Source organism: Ovis aries, chromosome 1 (assembly GCF_016772045.2).
Source record: "Ovis aries strain OAR_USU_Benz2616 breed Rambouillet chromosome 1, ARS-UI_Ramb_v3.0, whole genome shotgun sequence".
In the NCBI taxonomy this organism is placed as follows: Eukaryota; Metazoa; Chordata; class Mammalia; order Artiodactyla; family Bovidae; genus Ovis; species Ovis aries.
In genome coordinates, this window is record NC_056054.1 from 34,237,044 (window position 1) to 34,262,801 (window position 25,758).

Consider the following 25,758-nt stretch of genomic DNA (forward strand, 5'->3'; position numbering starts at 1 on the left):
TTTTTGGTTTTTTATTTTTTTATCGCGGAGAATTTTGAACATGTACAGAATAGAGACGTTTAATGAACACCCATTTAACCACCCTCAGCACCACAGCTACCAACCCATGGCCAATTCTGCTCCATCTGCAATGTCATTCACTTCCCCTTCACTTGCTATTTTACAGTAGATCCCAGATAATATATCATTTTATACAGCGGTGTTTCAATATGTATCAGTTAGCTAAGAAGCCTTTTTCAAAACATAACCAGAAGTATCAATTTCATACCTAACAGTTAATAATAATGCTCAGTATCATCAAATAGCTAGTCATTGTTTTAATTTCTGTTTATCTCAGGGCTTCCCTAGTAGCTTAGCTGGTAAGGAATCTGCCTGCAATGCAGGAGACCCTGGTTCAATTCCTGGGTTGGGAAGATCCCCTGGAGAAGTGATAGGCTACCCACTCCAGTATTCTTGGGCTTCCCTGTTGGCTCAGATGGTAAAGAATCTGCCTGCAATGTGGAATATCTTGGATTCCATCCCTGGGTTGGGAAGATCCCTTGGAGGAGAGCATGGCAACCCACTCCAGTATTCTTGCCTGGAGAATCCCAGGTAACTAGTCATTGTTGTAATTTCTAGTTATCTCATAAATGTCACATAAATATGAATAGAAATGTACATGCAAATATTTATATATACTGTTTAGTCAGATCTGAATAAAGGGCTGAAACCCTTTTGAAAGTGAAAGATGTTCTCAATCATTAACAGATGTCACTGAGGACTTTTGATTTAATCAGGGGTGAATAATTACTTCAGTTTATTCTGTTTTTTCACTATTGCAGATATCTGAACAAGTGTTTGGCAAAATATAAAGGAAGCCTGGCTCACATTATTGGTTCTACCTCGCTCCTATTTCCCTAGGTCTCTCTGCTCCCTGGTGTGCAAATGGACATACTCTGCAGAGAAAGGCTGGGACGACAGTTTCTGGAAGATGGTTGGTTTGGAAGACTTGGTTACAGATAATTACAGCAAAATAGGTAAAAAAATAATATCTATTTTTCTGATTATGTGTACATATACATGAAGATATTGGTGTTTGCTTTTTGTTTGTTTTTGTCTAAATTAAAATACAGGAACACATCCCTATTTTTCAAAGAAGTGAGTAATTTCTGATGGGTAGTCCATGACTAATAGGCCTTTGTATTGGGGCTTATAGTAACTGAACTATGATAATCTGCCTTAAAATGTAGACTCTTAGACATGCCACTAGACTGGGGAAGATATTTGCATGGAGCATCTGGAAATAGCATAATCAAAGGTATTTATGGATCATCCCAGTCAGACCTTGGAAAATGTGTTGTGATTTAGGTTCAAGGAACCAGGTAAGGCTGTGAACAGGAAAAAAACAAATAATTGAAGAGATCAGAAATTGGAAGGATCAGAAACAAAGCATAAACTGGAATGTGAGCCAGTTGTTCCTGACTAAAGCCATAGGATCCCTGACTTCCAGTTTTATGTGGCACTAATTAGGTAGTAAAGGAGGGGATGACTAGTAGGAATTTACCTGTAAAATAATTCAGATACTAGGTATGTATAATGATAGCTGATATGTTAAAGTTTCAAGATAAAGTTCATATTCATGTCACAGAAAGATGCTTATTTCATATAGTTACTACCTACCTTTCTAGTAAGCTGTCATCAGGTATGATATTACACCTGGTTAAAGAAAATACTTCTGTATTGTTTAGTGTGTGGGCTAGGAGGTTGGAACAAGAGAATTTTAAAGTACTGTGAATTAAACAGGATGGTAGAGTATTTCCCTTTTGTGTATTAGAACTGAGGTAAGTGATGAGCAGGCAGCTCTGCCTTTCTTATAACATGATCTCCAAGTTTGGGTCCAAATTGCTCCTTCAGTTCTCATCAGTTCCCAGCTCGTGATTGGGAAGAAAGAAAAGGACCGGAAGAATCCATCCACATTCCTTTGGAGGAAGCATAACAGAAAAATGGACCACTTCATTTCTGATCACAGCCTGTACATCAGCGCTTCTTAACGAAGCCCACTGAGCTGCAGGGGCGGCTGGGAAATGTAATTGGCCAAGCAGCCTTGTGGCCATCCACGTGACAGACCAGGAATTGAGAGCTATGCTGCAAAATGTGGGTGAAATATGGGTGAAAACAGTAGTGTCTGCTTCAGTTTCAAACGCCATTGATAACTGAGTCACATAGTAGATTATTTCAGTCCAGCTTTTCTCTGGCCAAGTCCTCATGACTACTGTTCTACATTTCGAGAATATAAGGAGAGAAATATGAAAGACCCAAGTAGCAATTGTACTGCTGTGCTGTAGACAGCATAGCTCAGCTGAGCATGGTCTGCTCAACTACTCATAGCTAGATCTAGGGAAAAAAGAACCCTTCTGGACTTTCTGTAGCTCGAGTGAAACCACTGTAAGATTGGAGCTTGTGGAGAAGGGCAGGAGCTTGGGACCAGAGGAAGAGATGGAGAAAGCACACCAGCAATCATTAGTCATTAGTAGCATTCTAAGTCCTTCGGTTGATGGTTTGGTAGGTGATTAATTCATTTATCTCATTTGGCCCTCACAAACCTATTTGTCTAACTATTTCCATTTTTCAGATGGAAAAACTGAGATTCAGTTCTTTCATCTGCTCTTGTAGGGTCATTATTAGGACTGCAGTCTCTAACTCTATACTTTCCTACCAAAGCAGACGTCCTCCTTGGGCTATTGGAGACTTGAGGGGACTGATGTGGCTGTATAACTTACCTCCAGCAGGGTTAGGCACATTTCCAATATTTAGCATCTAAATCCAGTTTGAGCTTCATTGAAACAAACATCCATAGTCCATACTTAGATTAGAGTCTGAATGTGATAGACCCTCGACTGATGAGAGGATATAACTTCACAGGGTATTAAAAAGTGTTAATACTTTAAAGCATATAGTACCTTAAAATTCTGGATAGTCACACCACTTGGAGCCAGGCAGCCAGACAGAAAAATGATACTAAACCAAAAGCTGCTGGAGGGCAGGGACTGTATCTGCCTTACCCTTGAGTATCTTGGCATAGAAGATGTTGATAAATATCTCCTGACAGAATGTGTACAATATAGGCCTAGTTGTTTGAATTGAGATGGACTGGGAAGTTCAGTTTAGTTGCTCAGTCATGTCTGACTCTTTGTGACCCCATGGATTGCAGTATATCAGGCCTCCCTGTCCATCACCAACTCCTGAAGATTGCTCAAACTCATGTCCATCAAGTCAGTGATGCCATCCAACCATTTCATCTTCTTTTATCCCCTTATTCTCCTACCTTCAATCTTTTCCAACATCGGGGTCTTTTCCAATGAGTCAGTTCTTCACATTGGGTGGCCAAAGTATTGGAGCTTCAGCTTCATCATCGGTCCCTCCAATGAATATTCAGGACTGATTTCTTTTAGGATTGACTGTTTTTTTCTCCTTTCAGTCCTAGGGACTCTCAAGAGCCTTCTCCAACACCACAGTTCAAAAGCATTCTTCGGCACTTAGCTTTCTTTCTGGTCCAACTCTCACATCCATACGTGACTACTGGAAAAACCATAGCTTTGACTAGATGGACCTTTGTTGGAAAAGTAATGTCTCTGCTTTTTAATATGCTGTCTAGGTTGGTCATAACTTTTCTTCCAAAGAGCAAGGGTCTTTTAATTTCATGGCTGCGGTCACCATCTGCAGTGATTTTGGAACCCAAGTAAATAAAGTCTCTCACTGTTTCCGTTGTTTCCCCATCTATCTACCATGAAGTGATGGGATCAGATGCTGTGATCTTAGTTTTTTAAATGTTGAGTTTTAAGCCAACATTTTCACTCTCCTCTTTCACTTTCATCAAGAGGCTCTTTAGTTCCTCTTTTCATTCTGCCATAAGGGTGGTGTCATCTTCATATCTGAGGTTACTGATATTTCTTCCTGCAGTCTTAATTCCAGCTATGCTTCATCCAGTCCAGCATTTCTCATGATGTACTCTTCATAGAAGTTAAATAAGCAGGGAGACAATATACAGCCTTGACATACTCCTTTCCCAAGCTCCAACCATGCCCTTGTCTGGTTCTAACTGATGGTTCTTGACCTGCATACACATTTCTAAAGAGGCAGGTAAGGTGGTCTGGTATTCCCATTTCTTTCAGAATTTTCCACAGTTTGTTGTGATCCCCACAGTCAAAGGCTTTGGCATGGTCAATAAAGCAGAAATAGATGTTTTTCTGGATCTCTGTTGCTTTGTCGATGATTCAACGTATGTTGGCAATTTGATCTCTGGTTCCTCTGCCTTTTCTAAGTCCAACTTGAGCGTCTGGAAGTTCTTGATTCATGTACTATTGAAGCCTCGCTTGGAGAATTTTGAGCATTACTTTGCTAGCATGTGAGAGGAGTACCTCCTTATCAGCTCTAATCTCCAAATGCAATCACATTGAAGGCTATACCTTTAACATATGAATCTTGGGTACACAATGTAGCCTACAACCCCAGGGTACTAGTTCATTAGTCATTGGCGCTAAAGCAGGGCCCCTAAGTCCTAATTCTCCAGTCTGATGTTCTGGAGGTACCCCGTAAGTTCCCTGCCTGGAAGAAGAATCATCAAGACTGGGTCCCAGGGGCAGGACTGTTGTCATCTAATTGAAGACTGCAGGAAAGTTGGATCTAAAACATGGAACTGGGAGCAAGGGTAGTTTTAGTTTTAGCATTAATTGTGTGAACTTAGCGGAGAAGGCAATGGCACCCCACTCCAGTACTCTTGCCTGGAAAATCCTATGGACAGAGGAGCCTGGTAGGCTGCAGTCCATGGGGTCGCTAAGAGTTGGACATGACTGAGTGACTTCACTTTCACCTTTCAATTTCATGCACTGGAGAAGGAAATGGCAACCCACTCCAGTGTTCTTGCCTGGAGAATCCCAGGGACAGGGGAGCCTGGTGGGCTGCCGTCTATGGGGTCGCTCAGAGTCAGATACGACTGAAGTGACTTAGCAGCAGCAGCAGTGTGAATTTAGACAAGTCTCATAATGCTTTTTTAAATCTCTATAGTCTTGTCTATGAAAGATATAGTTAATGGTGGAATGAAAAGTAATAGTGTAATGTTTTTGAGACATGGTACTATTGCGTTACAACCATTATCTTTCAAAATTTTCATAACAGACTTATTTTTAGTTATCCTGTTCTACAGCTGAAGCAGCCAAGGTTCAGAAAAGAATGTCTAACCTATGTTTGCACAGTTTGCAAATGGTAGAGGCAGAATTCAAACTTATGTTTGGAGGATTCCAAATCCTGCCTTAACCATGACACTGTATTGACTTCTAAATAATATTGATTGGGGTCTATAGTAGGCAATAAATAAATGCTAAACCTCCTTCCCCTTCTGTATTTCAAGCACATTTCTATGTGTTTTTATGTACCTTGTTGCATGTAATCTTCACAACCAGTGACAAAAGTGTACTGTTACCTTGTTTTTAGATTAGAGTCAGAGAGAGAAGGAGCTTTCTGTAACCACATGCAGAATCAATAAGTGATGTCCAGAATTAAAACTTTCCCTGTGGGATAACCTAGAAGAGCTAATAGTTTACTGGAACACAAATTTCAACTTCAGTTGCTTCATTGTATCAGTGATTTTTAAAATTTATTTGCCCACCCTTTCCCTCAGACTTAGTTGTTTGTTCCTGAGTATTCCCATCGTGCGTTGAATGCAGCTTTATTTTAGTATACATTGATTACCTGTTAGATGTCTTGATTTTACTGTAGACTGTAAGCTTCTTGACCTGTGAATTTTCACTTGTTTACCTTCATATTATGGCCCCAGCACAAGACATGGCACATTTTAGCAGCTAAATTATTCTTTGAGTAGTAAGTGGATAAGGATAAATGAATGACTTGGGTGGCTGGTACTGGGATATCCACAATTTTCACTTCTAAAAGCTCTAGCGTGCTTTACTAATTTTAGCAGGATTTTAGGTGGCTTGGGTCCAACCTCAACTCTGATTTTCTGATAATTTTCATCTTTTTGTGTTCCCCTCCCCGCCCCCAGCACAAGATCCATGTTTAATAAGTATATTAGCTCTGCTAATAGAGCAATACCTACAGGAAATATTCATTAAAAGTCTATAATGTTAACCTCACAGAAAGTTTCCAGAGTAACTTTATTAGATTTTGCCTGTTAAGTTAATGGATTTTTAATGGATGTCCTAAGGAGACATATCATTAACCAGAATATTGCCATACGTGAATTAAAACTTACCCATTCATCAAAATTAATTGTGTGATGTTTCCTTTGATTTCCATTTCTGATGACTTGAGTTTGTAGTTTCGGTCTGAACCAGAAGTGGAAGATGTTAAAGAGATAAATATGGACTCCCAGTTGTGACTTTCAGAGATTCCTCTGGAAGTTACCTCCAGACAGTCTGTCGCAGTTCTTGGAACTATGAGAAATGTATCTTGGAAGCTTCCCTATGAAGTGTTAAACATTTCCGGTGGACTCATTGCCCATCAGACGTGGGCAATACAGTACAAAACCTTTTAACAGATTTGAACAGCACATCATGGATTTGACCATTAATATAATTACCATAATTCGTTCCGTGTGGAGCTTTTAGCCAAGTCTTTACCAGCCTTCCTGGGCTCATGCAGTAAATAAATGCTTTCCCCGAAAACTGAACACCTCAGCAGCTGATAGTCTTATGGAGGGATATTTTTCAAATAAATTATTTATGAAGTGTAAGTTAAGGATCAAATGCAATATTTATATGGTGCATTTCAAGGACAAGGGAAGAAATTTACAATGTTTTAAGTAACTACTTGCAAATTTCCAAAGATAAAATGTTACCACTTAATGCTTTCCTTTAGGGAGGTATTTGGGTGGTTTGGTTTGGGAACATTATACAAAATAAGGGAAAAAACAGTTTTGTGAGTCAGAAGAATATAGTAGACATTTTTTTGAACAGTTAAAACTATACTAGTTGATTTCATGTTCAGAATTGATAGAGAAACCTCAAGCCCAGTATTTTGTAGGGAATTATATACCCATAGTCCAGCAGCAGCAGCAGTCCAATAAAATTATCTGTGTCAATAGATTTTGACCTTCCCTTCTGTGTGAACCATTGCCTTGTTACCTATCTGATCCTAAACATCTATCAAAAGCAAATAGGAAGGAAGAAATCAACAGGGAAGAAGGATCCTTAGGAAGAAAAGCAGCATCCTATCTGTTCTAATTGATTATCCAGGCTCTCTTTAAGCATGTCCCAGTTGCTTTTTATCTTCCTGGGAAAAGTGTTTCATTGTGTTATTGGGGCAGGCCATTTTATGAATGTGTACAGCATGGCTGAATTATAGAGTGGTAATTTGCATTACAGAAAAAGCCTTGTAATGCCTGCAAGGGTATAGTATGTTAGCTTATAGATCACTTGTTTTCTGGGGTCAAGGAAGCCAGACAATGCAGAAACTTAAAGTCCAAGTAGAAGGAGTTATTAACTGTTACATGAGAGGCAGAAATGATGATGAAGCAGATGTAAAGGGGATCATTCCTCAAGAGGGAGGCTACATTTTTTGTCTTGTTTCCTCTCCCTTTATGAGACCATGTTTTAGGCATTGGACACTGTGGGCCCTTTATCTGGCACTTAGTACATACTGATGAAATATGTACTTGAATGAGCGAATATGTGTTTGAACAAAGGATTTGATAAATAAGCCCCTCTTTGGCTTCAGTTGCTCCTGCTAGTTGGGAACAGTTAACCTAACAGTTAATGGACTCTGTACCTCCTTTTGAATTAAGTGATAGTATTAGATGATAGACCATGATTTTGTTTCATAAATCCAGTGTTCATAGTCCTTTTTTCACTAACCCGTTTGCCACTTAAGCAGGGACTCCTGTGGAAGATACACCCCCACCTGAATGAGAGTTCATTCCTACAGCAAGTCTGTCAGAGACTTTCCTAAAAGGAAATATTATCCTTCAGAAAAAAAAAAAAAACAAACCCAAAGCAACATGCACAACTTATTTTCAAGAGATTGAGAATGTCACTTTTTTAAAAAGTTTATTTACTTATTTATTTTTGGCTGTGGTGGGTTTTCATTGCTGCTCGGGCTTTTTCTCTAGTTATGACAAGTGGGGGCTCCTCTGTAGTTGCAGTGCACAGGTTTCTCATTATGGTGGCTTCTCTTGTTGCAGAGACTGAGCTAGAGCACAGGGGTTTCAGTAGTTGTGCAAGCGTTCTCTAGAGCACAGGCTCAGTAGTTCGGCACACGGGCTCAGTTGCTCTGCAACATGTGGGATCTTCCTGGACCAGGGATTAAACCGATATCTCTTGCATTGCAAGGCAAATTCTTTACCACTGAGCCATCAGGGAATCCCTGAGAATACCACTTTTTTCATAGAGTGAAATAAATCCTGCAGTTAACTGAAGCTGCAGTTTAGATATTTTTATCCTTTAGGCTTAAAAGTATAGCTTAAGGATCTTGACTAATGATGAGTACATGTTGGGAACATAGATCTGCTAGTATTCACCACTGTTCTGCCCCAGAGTCTAACCAGTTGAGAATACTTTACAGAGACACCTGAAGCAAAGTGTTGTTTTGATTTTGGTTAGACTAAGTTAAAGAACATGGAGGGAATCTTATCCTCTTTTCTGCTCCTGCCTGGGCCCTGGAAACTGCATGGCACTGACTTGATCCATTCATTGGCAGGCCAAGGAGCTGGGACAAAGAGACAAGACATCTGGCTGGGCTTGTTTCAGCACTTGATGTGCCGTTTCATCTGCTAAATTCAAACTCAGACTCCAAGAGCCCACTGGCCTGGAGGTGGTTCAAGAAGAGACATTCGTGCCACGCCTGCACTGACCCCTTTCAAGGCTGCAGCTCTACTTCCTCGTTAAAATGGCCCCATGGTGTTGGTTTTTTCCCCCAAGCCTCATGAATCAGTTAGGCAGTTCCTTTTCCTGGGATTAAATAAGAGTATAGAAGTAGGAAATGGGAGTACTTCTGCTAATTCTACCACATCCTGGGGGAAAGAAAAGGAAATCCCATTGTGGAAACATACCCAAGGAGTTTTCACCAGTAGTATTTATCAGGAGTGATGTTGGGAGCCTGAGTCCAGCAATGGCATCCATAGCTGTGGATATTATAAAGTCCTTGTATCTGTGAATACTCAATGTTCTGAATTTGCCCAATAAAACTAGACATGTTTATAAGGATTTAGAATGTGAGACTTGCTTGTCATTTCAAGCTTTGCTGAACTGCTTGTTGCACCATCTTGGTATCACAAGATGTCAGTGCTGTTTTTGGTAATTTACATTGGGATGTCTGGAGAAACCATCAGCCGCAGGTAATTGCAATATTTTCTAGGCTCTGTAGGGTCTGTTGTACTATCTCTTCCTTGTCCTGAGGGAGACCATCCCTGTGGATGCTGTGGACTAGGCTTTACCCTTGACCATGAATCTTTGGTCTTATCCTTTCTACTCTTATCATCTTTTTCTTTCTTGTCCAAGTGCCAGAACAAGGTCTTTCCAGGACTTGAGACAATAACATATCCTTTGAGTATCATAGTATCTTACTTTACCCTTTAAAATCAAACTTCTTCCTGATGGGAAATGACCTAGAGGTCTTCCTGTCAGTTAGTGACCTATCCAATCATGCATCCATCCCTTTAGCCATACTACTGAGTGCATCCTGTGTGCTAGGTGCTGGGCTAAGTACCAGGGATACAAAAATTGGATTCATCATGGTCCATCCCTTCAGTATCTCACATCTGTGGGCTGAGGAGTGGAGATAATTGAATTAACATTCTCAATGTTTTTTATGTTTTTCAATAATCTAGAGATGTACAAATTACTTGGGCAAGCAGAGTAGTAAGTCACCAATAACTAGAGTTTGTATCAAAGAAGTCTTTGCATGAGATGGCATTTGAGATAGTATCTCAAAGATACTATCTGAAAGAATATGAGTAGTATTTCACCAAGAAAAAAGGGAAAATGACTTGTGAGGCAGAAGAAACAGCACAGACAAAGGCATGAAGATACAGAAGAATGTCAGTGAATGGTTGGGTGTCGCTGGAGCAATGGACTTGGCATGGGGTGGGGATGAGTGGCAGAGGATGGGATAGGAGAGGGGACTGGGTTTAACTTCTAATGACATTTCTATCCTTCCTTGAATATGGGGCCACTGGTAAGAGACTCAGTGTCAAAAAATTGGCTTCACTGCTCTCAAGAGATGGTTCCAATAATTATTCCTGCCAGTGCTATAAATAAATTAGATTAAAGTGAAGGAGTTGTAGGAGCTTTGTAGCTGCTATGAAACTGAGAAAGTGTGTGTATGTGTGTGTGTGTGTGTGTGTGTGTGTTTCCCAAGCCCATTTCTTTCCTTCAGTTACATATAGTACCCATTACCTACCTTCCCTTCCATAAAGTTTGTTGAGAAGCTTGAATGAGATATCAGATCAAAAGACAATGTGATTTACAAAACCTGTAGACATGTTATCTGTTATCATTTGTAAGTGTGCCTTGGCAACTAGAGGAAAACAGTCTTCACTCCCTGGACACTTGTTTCCTATCAGTGGGCCTGAAAGAAGTAACCATGTTCCCTACTCTTCAGTGCCCTTGGATTCCCAGAAGTACTGTTTCAGCTGCTGGTGCTTCCAGGAATAGCCCTGCAGAGCCAGAAGGATAAGGGAACAGTGATGACCACATCAGGTTGTAAAATAATGACTGTCAGAGGTTTTGCTCTATATAAGGTTTCATGGAACTGCTCCTCTTTTCAGCATGGCATCTGGAAAATAATTGGGAGCCTCCCAAAAGTGAGGTCAAACTCCAGCTTCTTCTCCTACCACTGGACAGCCAGTGAGTACCAGAGCCAAAAGAAATCTTGAAGATTTTGCTCTAATGCCCTCATTTTATAGATGAAAAACCAGCACTTGGGGAGTCAGGGTGAATTTCTTTCATCTTGCAGCTTCTTAGTGACAGAGCTGATATCAGAAACCAGATCTTCTGACCCCCAGTTCCATTTCACAACTCCTTGTCAGCTTTACTCTTTGACATTTTTTAGTAAATTTTGGTCATTTAGCCAATCTATATACTATCAGTTAAAAGGGAGTAAGCTCTAGAAGAATGTCACTGAGGGAAAGATCTACATAGGTGAACCCAACCATTGTCCAGTGTTCAATCTTGAAGATGCAAAAACTGCTTTGCCCAAGACAGCTGGAAATGGTTGGATCTTGGACCGTATCAAGCAAGCTTTCAAGTGACTGATATAAATAAAATAAGTAATGTATTAGTCATTGCCAATTTTAAAGTTTAAGGCCTCCCTGGTGGCTCACTGGTAAAGAATCTGTGTGTCAATGCAGAAGACAGGAGTTCAATCCCTGGTTCAGGAAGATCCCCAGAGAAGGAAATGGAAATCCCATGGACAAAGGAGCCTGGCAGGTTATAGTCCGTGGGGTTACACTGAACAACTACAAATTTTAATGTTTAAAGATGCAGTCACCAGAGTCAGATACCTAAGTTCAGTTCTGGCTCGGTCATATGTGATTTTGCATGAAGTGCTTGATTTTTCTGAGCCTTAATTGGTATATTATGAAGATTAAAGGAAATATTGCAGGTATAGTTCCTAACACATCCTATGTCCTCAGAAAATATTAGTTCTTGGTATCTTAACAGCTGTCTCTTCTGAACATAAACTCTTCTCTAAGTGACAGATCATGTCTTCCAAGACCCATTCCTCTTAAATGATCCCATATAATTATTACCAACTTATAAATTTGGGGAATATCTTTTTCTGAGCTTAACCTTTGGATTCCCACAGCTTTTTCCCCCCCCCAAAATTGGATATAATAGACTAAGCAGATGTCTGTTTCTAAATCATAATCATATTTTTAACTCTTTAAGAGGCTGTGTGTGTGTGTGTGTGTGTGTGTGTGTGTGTGTATGCGCATGTGCATGCTCAGCTGTGTCCAACTCTTTGTGACTCCATGGATGGTAGCATCTCAAGCTCTTCTGTCCATGGAATTTTCCAGGCAAGAACATTTGAGTGGGTTGCCATTTCCTACTCCAGGGGATCTTCCCAATCCAGGGATTGAACTCATATCTCTTGCACCTCCTGCGTTGACAGGCAGATTCTTTACCATTGTGCCAACTGTGAAGTCCCTTTAAGAGATTACCTTGATTTGAATTATAGGTTTTCCTTCAGTCCCATAACTGGCAACTTTTGTTTGTTTGTTTGTTTTTGATGAGCAAAACAGCACATGCTGCTGCTACTGCTAAGTCGCTTCAGTCGTGTCTGACTCTGTGTGACCCCATAGACGGCAGCCCACCAGGCTCCCCCGTCCCTGGGATTCTCCAGGCAAGAACACTGGAGTGGGTTGCCATTTCCTTCTCCAATGCATGAAAGTAAAAAGTGAAAGTGAAGTTGCTTAGTTGTGTCGGACTCTTAGCGACCCCATGGACTGCAGCCTACCAGGCTCCTCTGTCCATGGGATTTTCCAGGAAAGAGTACTGGAGTGGGGTGCCATTGCCTTCTCTGACAGCACATCAGTTCAGTTCAGTTCAGTCGCTCAATTGTGTCCGACTCTGCGACCCCATGAATCGCAGCATGCCAGGCCTCCCTGTCCATCACCAACTCCCTGAGTTCACTCAGACTCACGTCCATCGAGTCAGTGATGCCACCCAGCCATCTCATCCTCGGTCATCCCCTTCTTCTCCTGCCCCCAATCCCTCCCAGCATCGAAGTCTTTTCCAACGAGTCAACTCTTCGCATGAGGTGGCCAAAGTACTGGAGTTTCAGCTTTAGCATCATTCCTTCCAAAGAAATCCCAGGGTTAGCCACAGGCAAATAAAAAAATACAGTGTGCATTGGTAATAATTAACTGGGAAACTCAGTGACTAATGTTCCTACAATGCTTTACAACTTTAGAAGAGGTTTTTTTTTTTATCATATACTATCATATTTATATTTCCCATCAGCTCTGAAAAAAAGAGTTTACATTTGGGAGAACCAGAAATCACAAGCTTTCAAATCAGAAGGACCAGGGATCAAATCCCAGAATTACCACTTGGCTGTGAAACCTTGGATATGTCACTCAAACTCTCTGAGACTCAGTTTCTTCATCTATTATACATGTATAGGAATACCTGCCTTGCATTGTCCTTATGAGGGAGTGGGTTTGTATGTGTGTGTTGTGACTTCTATTAAGACCCTGGCAAATAGTAACTAAGTTAACCAATGCAAGTTTCAGGACTCCATAAAATATCATAGTAGAACTAACAGTGGGCTGCCCTAATGCCAAATCCTATGAATAACTAAAAGGGACTTTTGGTAATTTTATTCAGGGGAAGGGAAAGTAAGAAGGTTGGACTAATGGGATACAAAAACATGGTAATAGGAATGACAGTGTAAAAAGAGAGGAAAGACTTTCATTTTTCTTCTTTGCTTTTGTTCGTCAAATTAACAGTACTAAGCATTGTGCTCCGTGCAAGAGAATAACGGTGAACCAAAGCCAACTAGATTTCTGTCTTCCTAGAGGGTTTAGAGTAGTGGAGAGAGCATTAACAACCCATCACAAAACTGCCACTGAGGTAAATGCTACAAAGAACAGGGAAAGGGGCTTCAAGAATAAAAGAGAGAATATGAACTTGTCAGAGAAACTAGGAAATGTTTGAGAAAGCAATGTTTATGTAACTTAATGTGCATTAATGCTGTGAAGGGGCCTGTGAACAATGTTTCAGGCAGAGGTGACAGCATTTGAATAACTCTGTGGCAGGAGGGAGCGTGGTGAAATTAGGCTACTGTGGCCTGAGCTGAGAAAGTTGGAAATCTATGGGATGCAAGATGCTGAAATCATTATTCCAGAGAACTAGCTTCATTCAGACCAAGTGTGCCTGAGAAAATAAAACCTTAGACAACATTTTGACCGTCTCAGTCAGTTTTATGTCCAGCTGGGCGTTCACAATGAAGAAAATAAGTTTTAGATGTGATCTTGGAGCCCCTGGGAATAAAACTGAATTGCTGCCTAGAGGCAGGAAATAGTCATACTTTATCCCAATTTTCCAAAAGTTTAGTCCCTCAAAACTATTGATCTGTGTCCTTTATATAAATGATATAAGATATCTTGGTTTTGGTTGTTAAGCTTATAATTGTGAAAGAGAATGTCATTAGGAGGTAACCCGGGTTTGCTGTGAATAAGTCCTGCTACCCTGACCTTGGGTGTTATCTGTTCTTGACATTCTTTTCTCAGTAACAATCTCCCTGTCTGGTAGTTGGTACATAAACCAAGCTCCAGTAGCACCTGGTACTTACATGTTGTGTGTCCGCCTTTATATCTTCTTGTAGACTCTCTTTTAAGACTCCTTGTCTCCTCTCTGTGACCTAGCATCACCCCAAAATGAATGTTTAATAGGGGCATAGATGCATGGGGAAGATTAATTCCAACACAGAATTCTTAATTTGCTCACACAGCCCAGCCATACAACAGATTGTTCCTTTGGGTATCTCCATCTCAGTAAAAGGTACCACAATTCTCCAGTTGGTCAGGACCCAAATCTACAAGTCACTCTTCATGCTTCTTTTTCACTAACACCTTACCTTCAATTCATCAACAAGTCCTTTCTGTTTGACTCCAAAAGGAACCCAGAAGTAGGCTATTCTTACCCTTTTCCATTGTTACCCTCCCAGTTCATAGTACTTTCATCTGTTGCTACGTTAATGTCCCAGCCTCTTCATTGATTTCCTTGATTATGTTCTTCCCTCTGATAATCTGTTTTCTACACGGCAGCCATAGTATTATTTTTAAAATGTAAATTAGATCATGTTACTCTCCTGCCTAAATTCTTCCCAGCCAGTGGCTTTTCATTACAGTAGGGTGGGGGGGGGTGGCGGGGAATCTAAATCCCTTGCCATGCTCTACAAGGTCACATGTGATATCTCCCTCTCTGTCATTTTTATTGCTTACCATGACTCCCATAGTCACCATTCAACCATGGTAACCTTTCTATCCTCAAAGATTTCCAGTATATATTTCCTTTTCATTATCTCTGACTTCTCTCTGGCTCGGTCTTTCTCAAAGTATCTTCATGGCCATCTCTTTCTTTTCGGGTCTGAGCTCAGATGTCATTAGAGAAGAGCCTTCCTTTCCCACCCACGCTGCCACCCCTGCTCTACCCATATTCTGTTTCTTGGTTGTATTTTCTTCTCAGCACTTGTCACTATATAAAATTACCTTGTTATTAAATATATTTATCTGTTTATTGACAGAATGCTCTTCATTAATTGTTATTGAATATATAAATGAGTTAATTATTTAGAATTTTGAGAACATGATAGATAGATCAATAAAATGGCATAGAAGAAAAGTATCCTGCATTCAACACATTTTTGAGAATTTTTAAAATTTTCTCATAATGAAAAGAGATATTTGAAATAAATGTGTTCAAAAATGGATTCCCAAATGTACAAGGAAGTATCTCAAAGACTGTAATGGACCAAATCTCAACCTGTGTGTCCCTGCTGGTGTGACGCACAGCATTGCATTCTGACTTGCCCTTGTCAGTATTTTCGATCAACAACTTAGATGAATACACAAGAGACTTGCTGAATAAAAATGCAAATGATAGAAAACAAAGAACCACAATTAATACATTGAACAACATAATCCAAAAATAGTTTAAACATCAGTGTACTAGAAGGTAGCCTAAACTTAACAAGGTGAATTTTTATGAAGGGTTTATAGTCATGTCTTTTTATTAAAAAATACAAGGAGAGACTGACAGAAGATATGAATAGACATTTTTTCCCCCGAAAGACATACAGATGGCCAGTAGATAAATGAATAGATGCTCAACATCTCTAATCATCAGCGAAATGCAGATCAAAACCACAATGAAATATCACCTCATACTCCTGAATGACTGTTACCAAAATGACAATAAATAACTAAGTGTTGGTGAGGATATGGAGAGAGGAGAACATTTATGATGGTTGGTAGGACTCTGAGTTGGTACAGCCACTGTGGAAAACATGATGAAGGTTTCTCAAAAAATTAAAAACAGGACTACCACTCGATGCAACAATTCTACTTCTGGCTATCTGAAGAAAATGAAAACACTAACTTGAGAAGGTGTATGCATCTCCGTGTTCATTGCAGCGTTATGTACAATATCCAAGATACTAAAGTAACCACCTCAGTGCTCACCAACAGATGAATGGGTAAAGATGGTATGGAATATATATACAATGAGATATTATTCAGCCATAAAAAGAATGAAATCTTAACATTTGTGACAATATAGAAGGACCTTGAAGGCATTGTGCTAAGTGAAATAAGTCAGAGAAAGACAAATACCTCATGATCTCACTTATATGTAGAATTTTAAAAAATAATAAAACCAAGCTTATCGAAACAGAAAACAGATTGGTGGTTGCCAGAGGCTAATGGTGATGAAAGTTAGTTAGGTTTATTGTGATGCTCATCTTGTAAATCTACAAATATTAAATCATGCTATTCACCTAAAACTAATGTAATGTTATATATAAATTATGCTGTAATAAAAAAATAAAAGGATGGAAAAATTATCTTTTCAGAGGTATAAATGTGAACTCAGTAGTAGCCTAAGTTTCTTAGAGAATCGTTGTAATAAACCAAGTAAATATTTGTTGAGTATTTATTACATACCAGTCACTTCTAGATACTTTACATCTATTAAATTATTTAATTCCCTTAACCAATCTATGTAGATACTATTTTATACTTATTTTACTGATCAGTAAACTAAGGCACAGAGAAGTAAGTTGCTCAGAGTCACGCAGTAAGTAATGGAGCTAGAGATGGGTTTTCTCTAGAGCCGGCATATCTGACCGCAAGGCTGCAGAGCCTCCTGGGGCTGGGCTGCATCTATACAGCTGCACTATTCAAAGCAAGATAGCAAGAGCCCCTTCTGCCCCTTCTGGTCAGATTATATCTGAAATCCTGTTTCCTATTCTAGGCCTATAAAGGCTGCTGACAAAAAAAAAAAAAAAAAGGTTTATCTACAGGAAAATGACCCAGATAAAAATGATATTTTCAACTCAGTGAAAGGGAAACAGTTGAAGAGTCTGGGGTTGTCTGATCTAATGAATCACCTGCCCAAAGTCAAAATATTAATAAATCATGGAGCTAGGTCCATGTCAAGATCTGCTGAAGTCCAGAGCCCCTTCTCGTTGCCGACTCAAGGACATTGCTCAAGAAGATCACAGGCGATGCCTTCCATCTCAGAGGTTCCTTCTTCCCTTTCTCTGAAATAACATAGATAAAAGAGGCATAAGGATGTGGTTCTCAGATGATTAGAATTGTCTCAGTCCCTCTGAAATCCCAGAAGAAGGAGTAGACAGTATGACACAAAGTGGCATGTATTTTAATCACATTAAAATGTACAGTTCCATTTTGGATTTCTTTTCCCTTGTTCTGAAAGGTATTAGCTTCTAGACCCTGGTTAGACACCTGAGCTCATGCCACGATTGTCGTCCATTTGGAGGACATTCCGTTCTGTGTTCTTGAAGGGCAGCCATTTCCGGTGGCTGCCGTTCTCGGGGGCACGTAGCATGTCAGCTGCTGTCTCTTATACTTAGCTTCTCTCGGTCACGCAGCAGATGGGTGATGACCTTGGCCTCTGAGGTGGCCCTTCCCTCTGACAGCCTAGCTCTTCTGCTCTGCCCTTTACCCCAGTTCTGTAGAGTTTTGATGGTGAGATACCCACGACCTTTTCAGTTTCCCAGCATGGGCTAACCTTTCTGAGAATCCGCATTAGAAGGCCACTGTGGTCAGGTTGGCAGGTCACTGGTTGACTAATGGCCTTCTCCAAGGTTTGCTGGCAGATACCGCCTTGCCTTGAACCCTATTGATCCCAGAAGTTTGCCCACTGCTCAGGCAGGCTCTGCGGGCAGGAGGAGATGGTGAGTCATGGCCCTGCCACCCCTGTCACCCATCTGTTCTCGTGGCGAGGAGAACGAAAATGATCTCTTTGTGGTATCACAAAACCTAGAAAGACATTAAAAATTCCGTTAAATTTTCATACCCTTTTAGCTGCTGAAATGTATGATCTATTAGGAGGGGAAAAAAAACCTCCTGCAGGTTTTTTTTTTCCCCCCATTGCCCTTACTTCAGAGGCTACTTAAGGGACCAGGTAATGATCTTACCATGTTTTATTAATACATCATATTCTTCCCTCCCCACAATTTTTTCTACCAAGGACTATGGATTTGTCTTTAAATTGAAAGCACAGAGCTGCCAGAGGATCTTCAAGATAGAGAGCTTTTGCAATATCATATGTTGCACTGTTATGGATGCTGTATGTAGCCATCTGTTGTCTTAGAGATGCCGGGCGGGGGACGTTTTTAAAAAGATTTATTTGTTTATTTCTTTTTGGCCATGCTGTGCCTTCCTGGCTGCATGGAGCTTCTCCAGCTGCAGTGAACAGGGGCTGCTCTAGCTGCAGTGGCTTGGGTGTCTCATGGTGGTAGCTTCTTGCTGCGGAGCATGAGTAGGCACGCGGGCTCCAGTAGTTGTGGCTCTCAGGCTCTAGAGCACAGGCTCAGGAGCTGTGGTGCATGGGCTTAGCCGCTCCAAGGCATGTGGGATCTTCCCCGTCCAAGGATCGCACCCACGTCTCCTGCACAGGCTGGAAGATTGCTAACTACCAGACCACCAGGAAAGCCCAGGGACATTTATTTTTAAAAGATACTTTGGGGTTATGTAAAGAACATGGGTTTGGTAGCTTATATATATGAGCTTAAAATCTTGGCCTTACCATTCCCTAGCTGTGTGACTAGTATCAAGAAAGTTGTTAAACCTGAGTTCACCCACCTGGCACACTTAGAAGTTAATTCCCAAATAATACCTGGTGATTAGGATGACCTCACACAGAGACCTCGTAACACAGGCCTCACAGAAAAAAATCTTGTCTGATCTGAGTATTTAAATTATTTTTAGTTTCTCTTAGTTTTTCTGAATAATTTTAGTTTCTCCTGTGTATCATCTTGAGTCACTGGCAAGATATTCCTCACCTGTTTACCTGCTTGAGAATTTAAAGCAAATCTGAGACTCATTTTTAGTGGATTTTAAAGCCACTGGTATATGTGTTTAGGCCCATCCCAATTGATTTTATTCCCATCTTTGGCTTTATTTAATCTTTAATTAATATTTATTTCATCTTTAATCCCACCCACCTTGTTTATCTTTGCTTACTAGTTATAAGTTCTCTCAAATATTTTCTAAAACAATGTGTAGAAAAAAAACTCTGGAACATAGGTACTCAGTAGGTATTTGGTAAATGAATGGATGTATTGATAGAAGTGTTAGGAAATGCACAAAGACAGGCTTCAGAGGAGAGTTAAAGGAAAAAGGGTTAAGATCATGAGTCCTGCTTCTGAGATATCTAAATGAAGACAAGGAGTAGACAGTTGGGTCTATGCTGAAACAAGAGATAAGGTTAGAAGTAGAGATTTGGAAGCTGTCAGTGTAGGTGATGTTTGAAGCTGTAGATATGCGTGAGAGACTCTAACAGAAGAATAATGAATTTGGCTCAAAGGAATTACAGCACTAAAGACTCAGTAGAGGAGGATATGCCTGCAAAGTGGGGCTAAAGAGTAATGAACAAGAGCTAATCAGACCAGGAGAGCTGAAAATGGGAGGGAACAGCCTCCAAGGAGATTGGGAGAGGAAATGAGATTAGGACTGAAAACTGTCTATTTGATAAAGTGACTTTATTATACTACTGGGGGCTGATGATAAGGGTTGAGGAATAAATGATGATTAGTACAGCAGCTACAACTAATAATGACCGAATGCCAGACACCATGCCAAGTGCTTAAAATGGATTATATTGTAGCGTGTAGTCATCTTAGACCTCCCCCCCCCACTTTTTACAGAAGAGGTAAACTGAGTCTAAAGGAATTTACTCACCCAGAGTTGCACAGCTAGCTAGTGTGGATTCAAGCTACAGGCCAGCTAGGTAGTCAGGATTCAAGCCAAGGCACTCAGATGCCAGAATCAGAATGATAGCTGAGAAAACAGAGCCAGCACGTTTAGGCAATTCTTAAGAAATTTGGTTGGGAGGGAAAGAGAGAAATGGGGGCAGTTGCTAGTGGAGGAGTAACTGAAAATGAATGGAGTTTTCGGTTTGGTTGGTCGGTTGATAATGGCAGAGGTTTGCTTGAGCAGCTCTACTTGCTGGTGGGAAGGTTCTAGCAGTGAGTGACAGGTTAGGGACATCAGAGAGAGAAGGGAGAATGAGCATGTAAGGTTTTGGAGAAGGCAGGAAGCAGTGACTTCTAGATAAGAGCAGGGATTTAACCCTACTATTGATATAAAAAAAAAAGAGTGCAGACCTGGGGAAGTGTAAGCTCACAATGGAAAGCTGAGGAAGCTTTCTTCAGGTGACTTATATTTTCACTGTGAAGCTGGAGGTGAGATGGTCATCTGTGAGTGTGGTAGAGAACCGGAGGAGTCAGAAGTTTGAGAAGAGTAGACCAGGTTTAAGTAGGGAGTAGGGGAGCAAAGTAATTAGAGAGAACCTGGAGGATTAATGAATAGTCCTGAGAGCCCGGATGAAGGGCAGTCATGGATTTATTATTAATCTGCCCTGTGGTGTGATTTTCTCCAGCAGTGCTCCGCGTTGTGATTACCATCACACAGGGTGGGGATCATTCATTTGTTGTTTTGTTTTACAAGCCCTTGACATCTCCTTTTCTTTGATTTCACACGTATAATCGATTACCAAGTGCTGTCAGTTTCATCCTCTGAGTATCTCTAATTCATGCACTCTCCACCTTAAATGCCGCCAAGTTTATATTCCCATAATCTCCCTTGTGAGCTATTCAACAGGCTTCTGACACCTCTCACTGAGTGGAAACTTGCCTTCTTCAATCCGTTCTGCATACTACAGCCAGCATGAACTTTCTATAATGAAAATCAAATCCTGTGACCTCATAGAATAAACCTCGAGAATTCCGAATGCTCTTGGGGCACAAAACAAAACCCCATCTTGGCCTCCCCTTCTGGCACCATTTCCCCCTCTGATGTCTGTCTTCTGGTTGACTGCCCTTTTTAAGTCCTCTATACATCATACCCTTGTCCTCACCATGGAGCCTCATCTGATGGTCTTACTATCATTGCCTTCAGGGTCAAGTCCATGTTCTAGAAAGAAGAGCAAGACCAAGAGCAAAAGTGTTCATGTTCAGTGAGTCTGCTTCCAGTTTAGAATGTTACTGCTGACAGTTCATCCACCGCTTCTGCTTACATCTCATTGGCCAGAGTGGTTTTACACAATTACAACTAAGGGAAGCTGAAAAAAGGATAAATTTTTCGCTGGTTACATTCCAGCCGCCAATAAAAACAAGAGTTGTATTATTAAGAAAGGGGAGGTTCTGTAACTAAGTAGGCAGCTCATAGTCTCTGCTATAGATGAGAAGGTGTTTTCCAGGTGAAGAGGTATCCAGGTGAAGGGTATTGCTGATAGAAGTGACAGCATCAATAAAGATTCAAACTGAGTGATAGGGTATGTTCAGGGAAGAAATTGCTGGAACATTGAGTTAGGGGCCAGGAAAGAAAGGGGAGAGATGAAACTGGAAAAGTAAGCAGGAATCAGATTATAATGAATGACCTTTCTATGCACAGTGAGTTGCTTAAACTTTATGCTGTATTTTCATGTTCTCTAAATGAGATTTTATACCTCAAATGATGTCAGCCAAGATGGTCCACTGAGTATGGAAAGAAATTTAAAATTTCTGTTTACTTTTAATTTCATTATTTTTAAATTCCATTTTTATGTATGTTTCATAATGCACACATCATACAAAAATTCAATAGCACAAATATGTAATTTAAAAGTAATAAGTATATACTGGGAACTGATACTAAAGACTTAGTGGCATGCACAAGCAAATGTTAAAAATGATTGCATTAGGCATCAAGGAACTATTGAAGCATTTTAAACAAGGAAATAATGGGGTTCATTTTGTCATTTCTTTCCTTAATAATATAAAGTTCTTTAAATTAAAAAAAATATTTTTAGAATGTTAGTACTTAAAGAGCATCTACTGGCTTTATAGGGAAAACAGCTGAAGCCCACAAAGGTGAAATAATTAGGGATAGTCTCTGAATTAGTTTGAGGCAGATTCTAGGCCTAAAGCCACATTCTGTTTCCTTTGTGCGTTTTAGCTACACAGTTCTTCTCTTTCTGATTCTCATAATCTTTCTTCAACAATTACTCTTCTCATCAGAGCCATAGACCTGTGGGAGCCAGGAAGAGAGCAAAGGTGTGTATTTCCATTAAACATGAACACCAACAAAATAGAATTTTTGTGAAAGTAAATTAGCCAGTTTAGCCTTCGATTCTATTGACTGTTTCACTTTCAACCTAGAAGTTAAAAGGCACAGGTTCCTCAGTTCAGTTCAGTTCAGTCGCTCAGTCGTCTCCGACTCTTTGCGACCCCATGAATCGCAGCACGCCAGGCCTCCCTGTCCATCACCAGAGTTCACTCAGACTCACGTCCATCAAGTCAGTGATGCCATCCAGCCATCTCATCCCCTGTCGTCCCCTTCTCTTCCTGCCCCCAATCCCTCCCAGCATCAGAATCTTTTCCAATGAGTCAGCTCTTCGCAGGAGGTGGCCAAAGTACAGGAGTTTTCAGCTTCAGCATCATTCCCTCTAGAGAAATCCCAGGGCCGGTCTTCCTCAGAATGGACTGGTTGGATCTCCTTGCAGTCCAAGGGACTCTCAAGAGTCCTCCAACACCACAGTTCAAAAGCATCAATTCTTCGGCGCTCAGCTTTCTTCACAGTCCAACTCTCACATCCATACATGACCACAGGAAAAACCATAGCCTTGACTAGATGGACCTTTGTTGGCAAAGTAATGTCTCTGCTTTTGAATTTGCTATCTAGGTTGGCCATAACTTTTCTTCCAAGGAGTAAGCGTCTTTTAATTTCATGGCTGCAATCACCATCTGCAGTGATTTTGGAGCCCCCCAAAATAAAGTCTGACAGTTTCCACCGTTTCCCCATCTATTTCCCATGAAGTGATGGGACCAGTGCTATGATCATTTTCTGAATGTTGAGCTTTAAGCCAACTTTTTCACTCTCCTCTTTCACTCTCATCAAGAGGCTTTTTAGCTCCGCTTCACTTTCTGCCATAAGGGTGGTGTCACCTGCATATCTGAGGTTATTGATATTTCTCTCAGCAATTTTGATTCCAGCTTGTGCTTCTTCCAGGGCCTGTTTTTCCATTATGCTGAAACCATGTGAAGTTCAACTTATTGGAAAACTTTAGACATTGTATCATCAAAGCTAAGGGGCTCAAGATTGAACTGAACAGCTTTCTAACTTGGAAAGACAGACTTCCCAAGAGGTGTGCTGTTCTGCTTTACGTTAGCTCTGTGCATATGAAGAAACACGTGTTCCTGTGGGAATGTGTCTGTGTTGGGGTATATTTCACAGAGTATCTTTGAAAACTGATAGGAAAAAAAAATTCTGATTTATAGAATCCTATTTCCTGATGCTGTGAATACTAGTTCAGTTCTATGTTAACTGCTTTTTGGCTAGGGTAATTGATTTATTTTCTTATGCCATCATCAGCTGAGCTCTGCAAGTAGGGGAAGAAGAGGGCTGATAACCAGATGGTGAACACAATCTGTGCTCGCTCATGTATGCTAAACTATTCAGAAACTTCAGTTTATAGGGGTATAGACCAAGGGTTAGATGTCTCTAGATGAATGTGTTTGTCAAGTTGATGATTGTATTTACCAGGATCTTTTTATCACCAGCTGAGTCCTCTTTTAATGGCTTATGTCACCCTGGAATTATTTCAAAAACCAGACTGATGTTAGAACTCCTGTGGGCTTGCCAGACACAAATCTGAAGTGAAGTCTGTAGTTTTCATGGTAGCAAACTCCAACCTCAAGCTCAATTATATGAATCATGGGCAAATGTTTTCATATTTGAGCAAGTTCTCACCCTTGGAAAAATTACCGTTTATTTAAAAGAGAGAGGCTGCGTAAAAACATTTAATAAGTTTGGGGATAAGAATCTTGACTACATTTCCCAAGGGGGAAATTTTGTGTCTATGTACATATGTGTATATATTCTGTATAGAATCCTGTTTCATATATATATATAATATATATATATAATTGTGTACTCTATACACACTTGTATGTGTGTACTCTACACACACTTGTATGTAGTTTTGGGGCCAGAAAATAGTTTTTATTTATTTGACAACCCTGCCTAGTCTGAGATTTAGTTTGTGTATTGAGATAATTGCCTTTGCCGGAACGTTCTAACCCCTTTAGGCACAGCAAGAAAGAATCCAGTATATATACCATATAATTTTATGGTTGTCTGTGGATGAACATATATATGACTAGAGTTTCTGATTTTTATTACTTAAAGTATAAACTATTGCTGTAATAAAATCTCAAATTAAAGTGGCTCAAACAAACAAACAAACAAAAAAAGGGTTTTCTTTCTAATAGTTCAGGGCTGTACTGCACCTGAATGGATCCAAGGATACAGGCTTTTCCACTGGTGTTCTGTCATTCACGGGGCTTTGACCATATGTCTGAAGGAAGAACCATTCCAGCCCTCAGGAGCAAAGAGGAGGGGGAACATATGGTTTTCTTCTCCAAGGTCATAAACAAGTACTTATACAGATCACTTTTACTCTCATCCCATTGACCAGAACCTAGTCACAAGGCATTCTTTAGCTGATGGCCATGTGTCTACCCGAAATACCTTGCACCATAGAAGGGACAGAGGATGTATATTGGGGACCAGATGTTAGTCTCTGCCATACAAATTAAGTTGAATGTGAGTTTCCCAGCATCTTTTTCTCTACTTTTAGTAGAAATGAGTGTCAAATCCTACCCTAAAGCATGAGGTAACATGGTGATATGAGAACTTAACTTGGTTGAAAGTCTACCATATTCTGTGTTTGTTATATAAAATATCATTTAGTTATTATAACCACCATGAGTAAGTATTATTCTTCCCAGTTTACGGGTAAGAGAACTAAAACTGAAGTGAAATAACCTCACAAAGCCAAGAAGTGGTAAATTCGGCACCGTTAAACTTTCTGCTTATTACAGAAGTTGATTCTGGAGAAAAACAACTGATTTTCTCTTTCTGGGCTTCCATGTCCTCTCCTGTAAACTTAGGAGATTGGACTATAATCAGTTTTTCTCAAACGGAAGGACTTCTTAAAACACTGATTTCCAGGCCCCCCCTGTGGCATTTCTGGTTCAAGGTATGGAGTGGGGCCTTTCTAGCAAGTTCCCAGGTGATGGTCTCCAGCCACACTTTGAGACCCACTGAAGTAGATGATTGTTCAGATTCTTTCCAGCCATTTCCTACCAGAGGGCCTGTGACCTGGCTAACTTCCTTCATCTCCTGCAGAGCAGAAATATTACTATTAATACTTCATGTGGTGACTTCCCAATGGCTTTCGCCAAATTTGATGATGATCCAGGAAAAGTCTCAGTATGACTTGGAGAAGAATGCTGATCCAAATTACTGTTTCATGTATTCATTTATTAATTTGTTCAACCAAAGTTTATTGAGTATTTCCACGTGTCAAGCATTGTGCAAAATACTGGAGACAGTATGATGAAAACACATCTGGCCCCTGCCTGGGACATGCACAGGGATGTGCATCCCCTGTGTGGGATCTGGAGAAAACAGATTATTCATTTATTGTTGTTACTAAAAAGGATATACAGGGCCATATAAAAATAAAGTAGTCT

The 25,758-nt window shown here is 40.3% G+C and overlaps 1 protein-coding gene across 17 annotated transcripts in view; it reads left to right on the forward strand.

The window, feature by feature from the left end:
• The window catches only part of FGGY (FGGY carbohydrate kinase domain containing), a 625,499-nt gene that overhangs the window by 190,109 nt on the left and 409,632 nt on the right, over window positions 1-25,758 (forward strand). For all 17 annotated transcript variants that reach the window (XM_012158173.5, XM_042248740.2, XM_012158100.5 and 14 more), the window contains one exon: window positions 901-1,016. In XM_012158173.5, coding sequence (XP_012013563.3) covers window positions 901-1,016 — 116 coding nt within the window. The remainder of the gene's footprint in view (window positions 1-900; window positions 1,017-25,758) is intronic.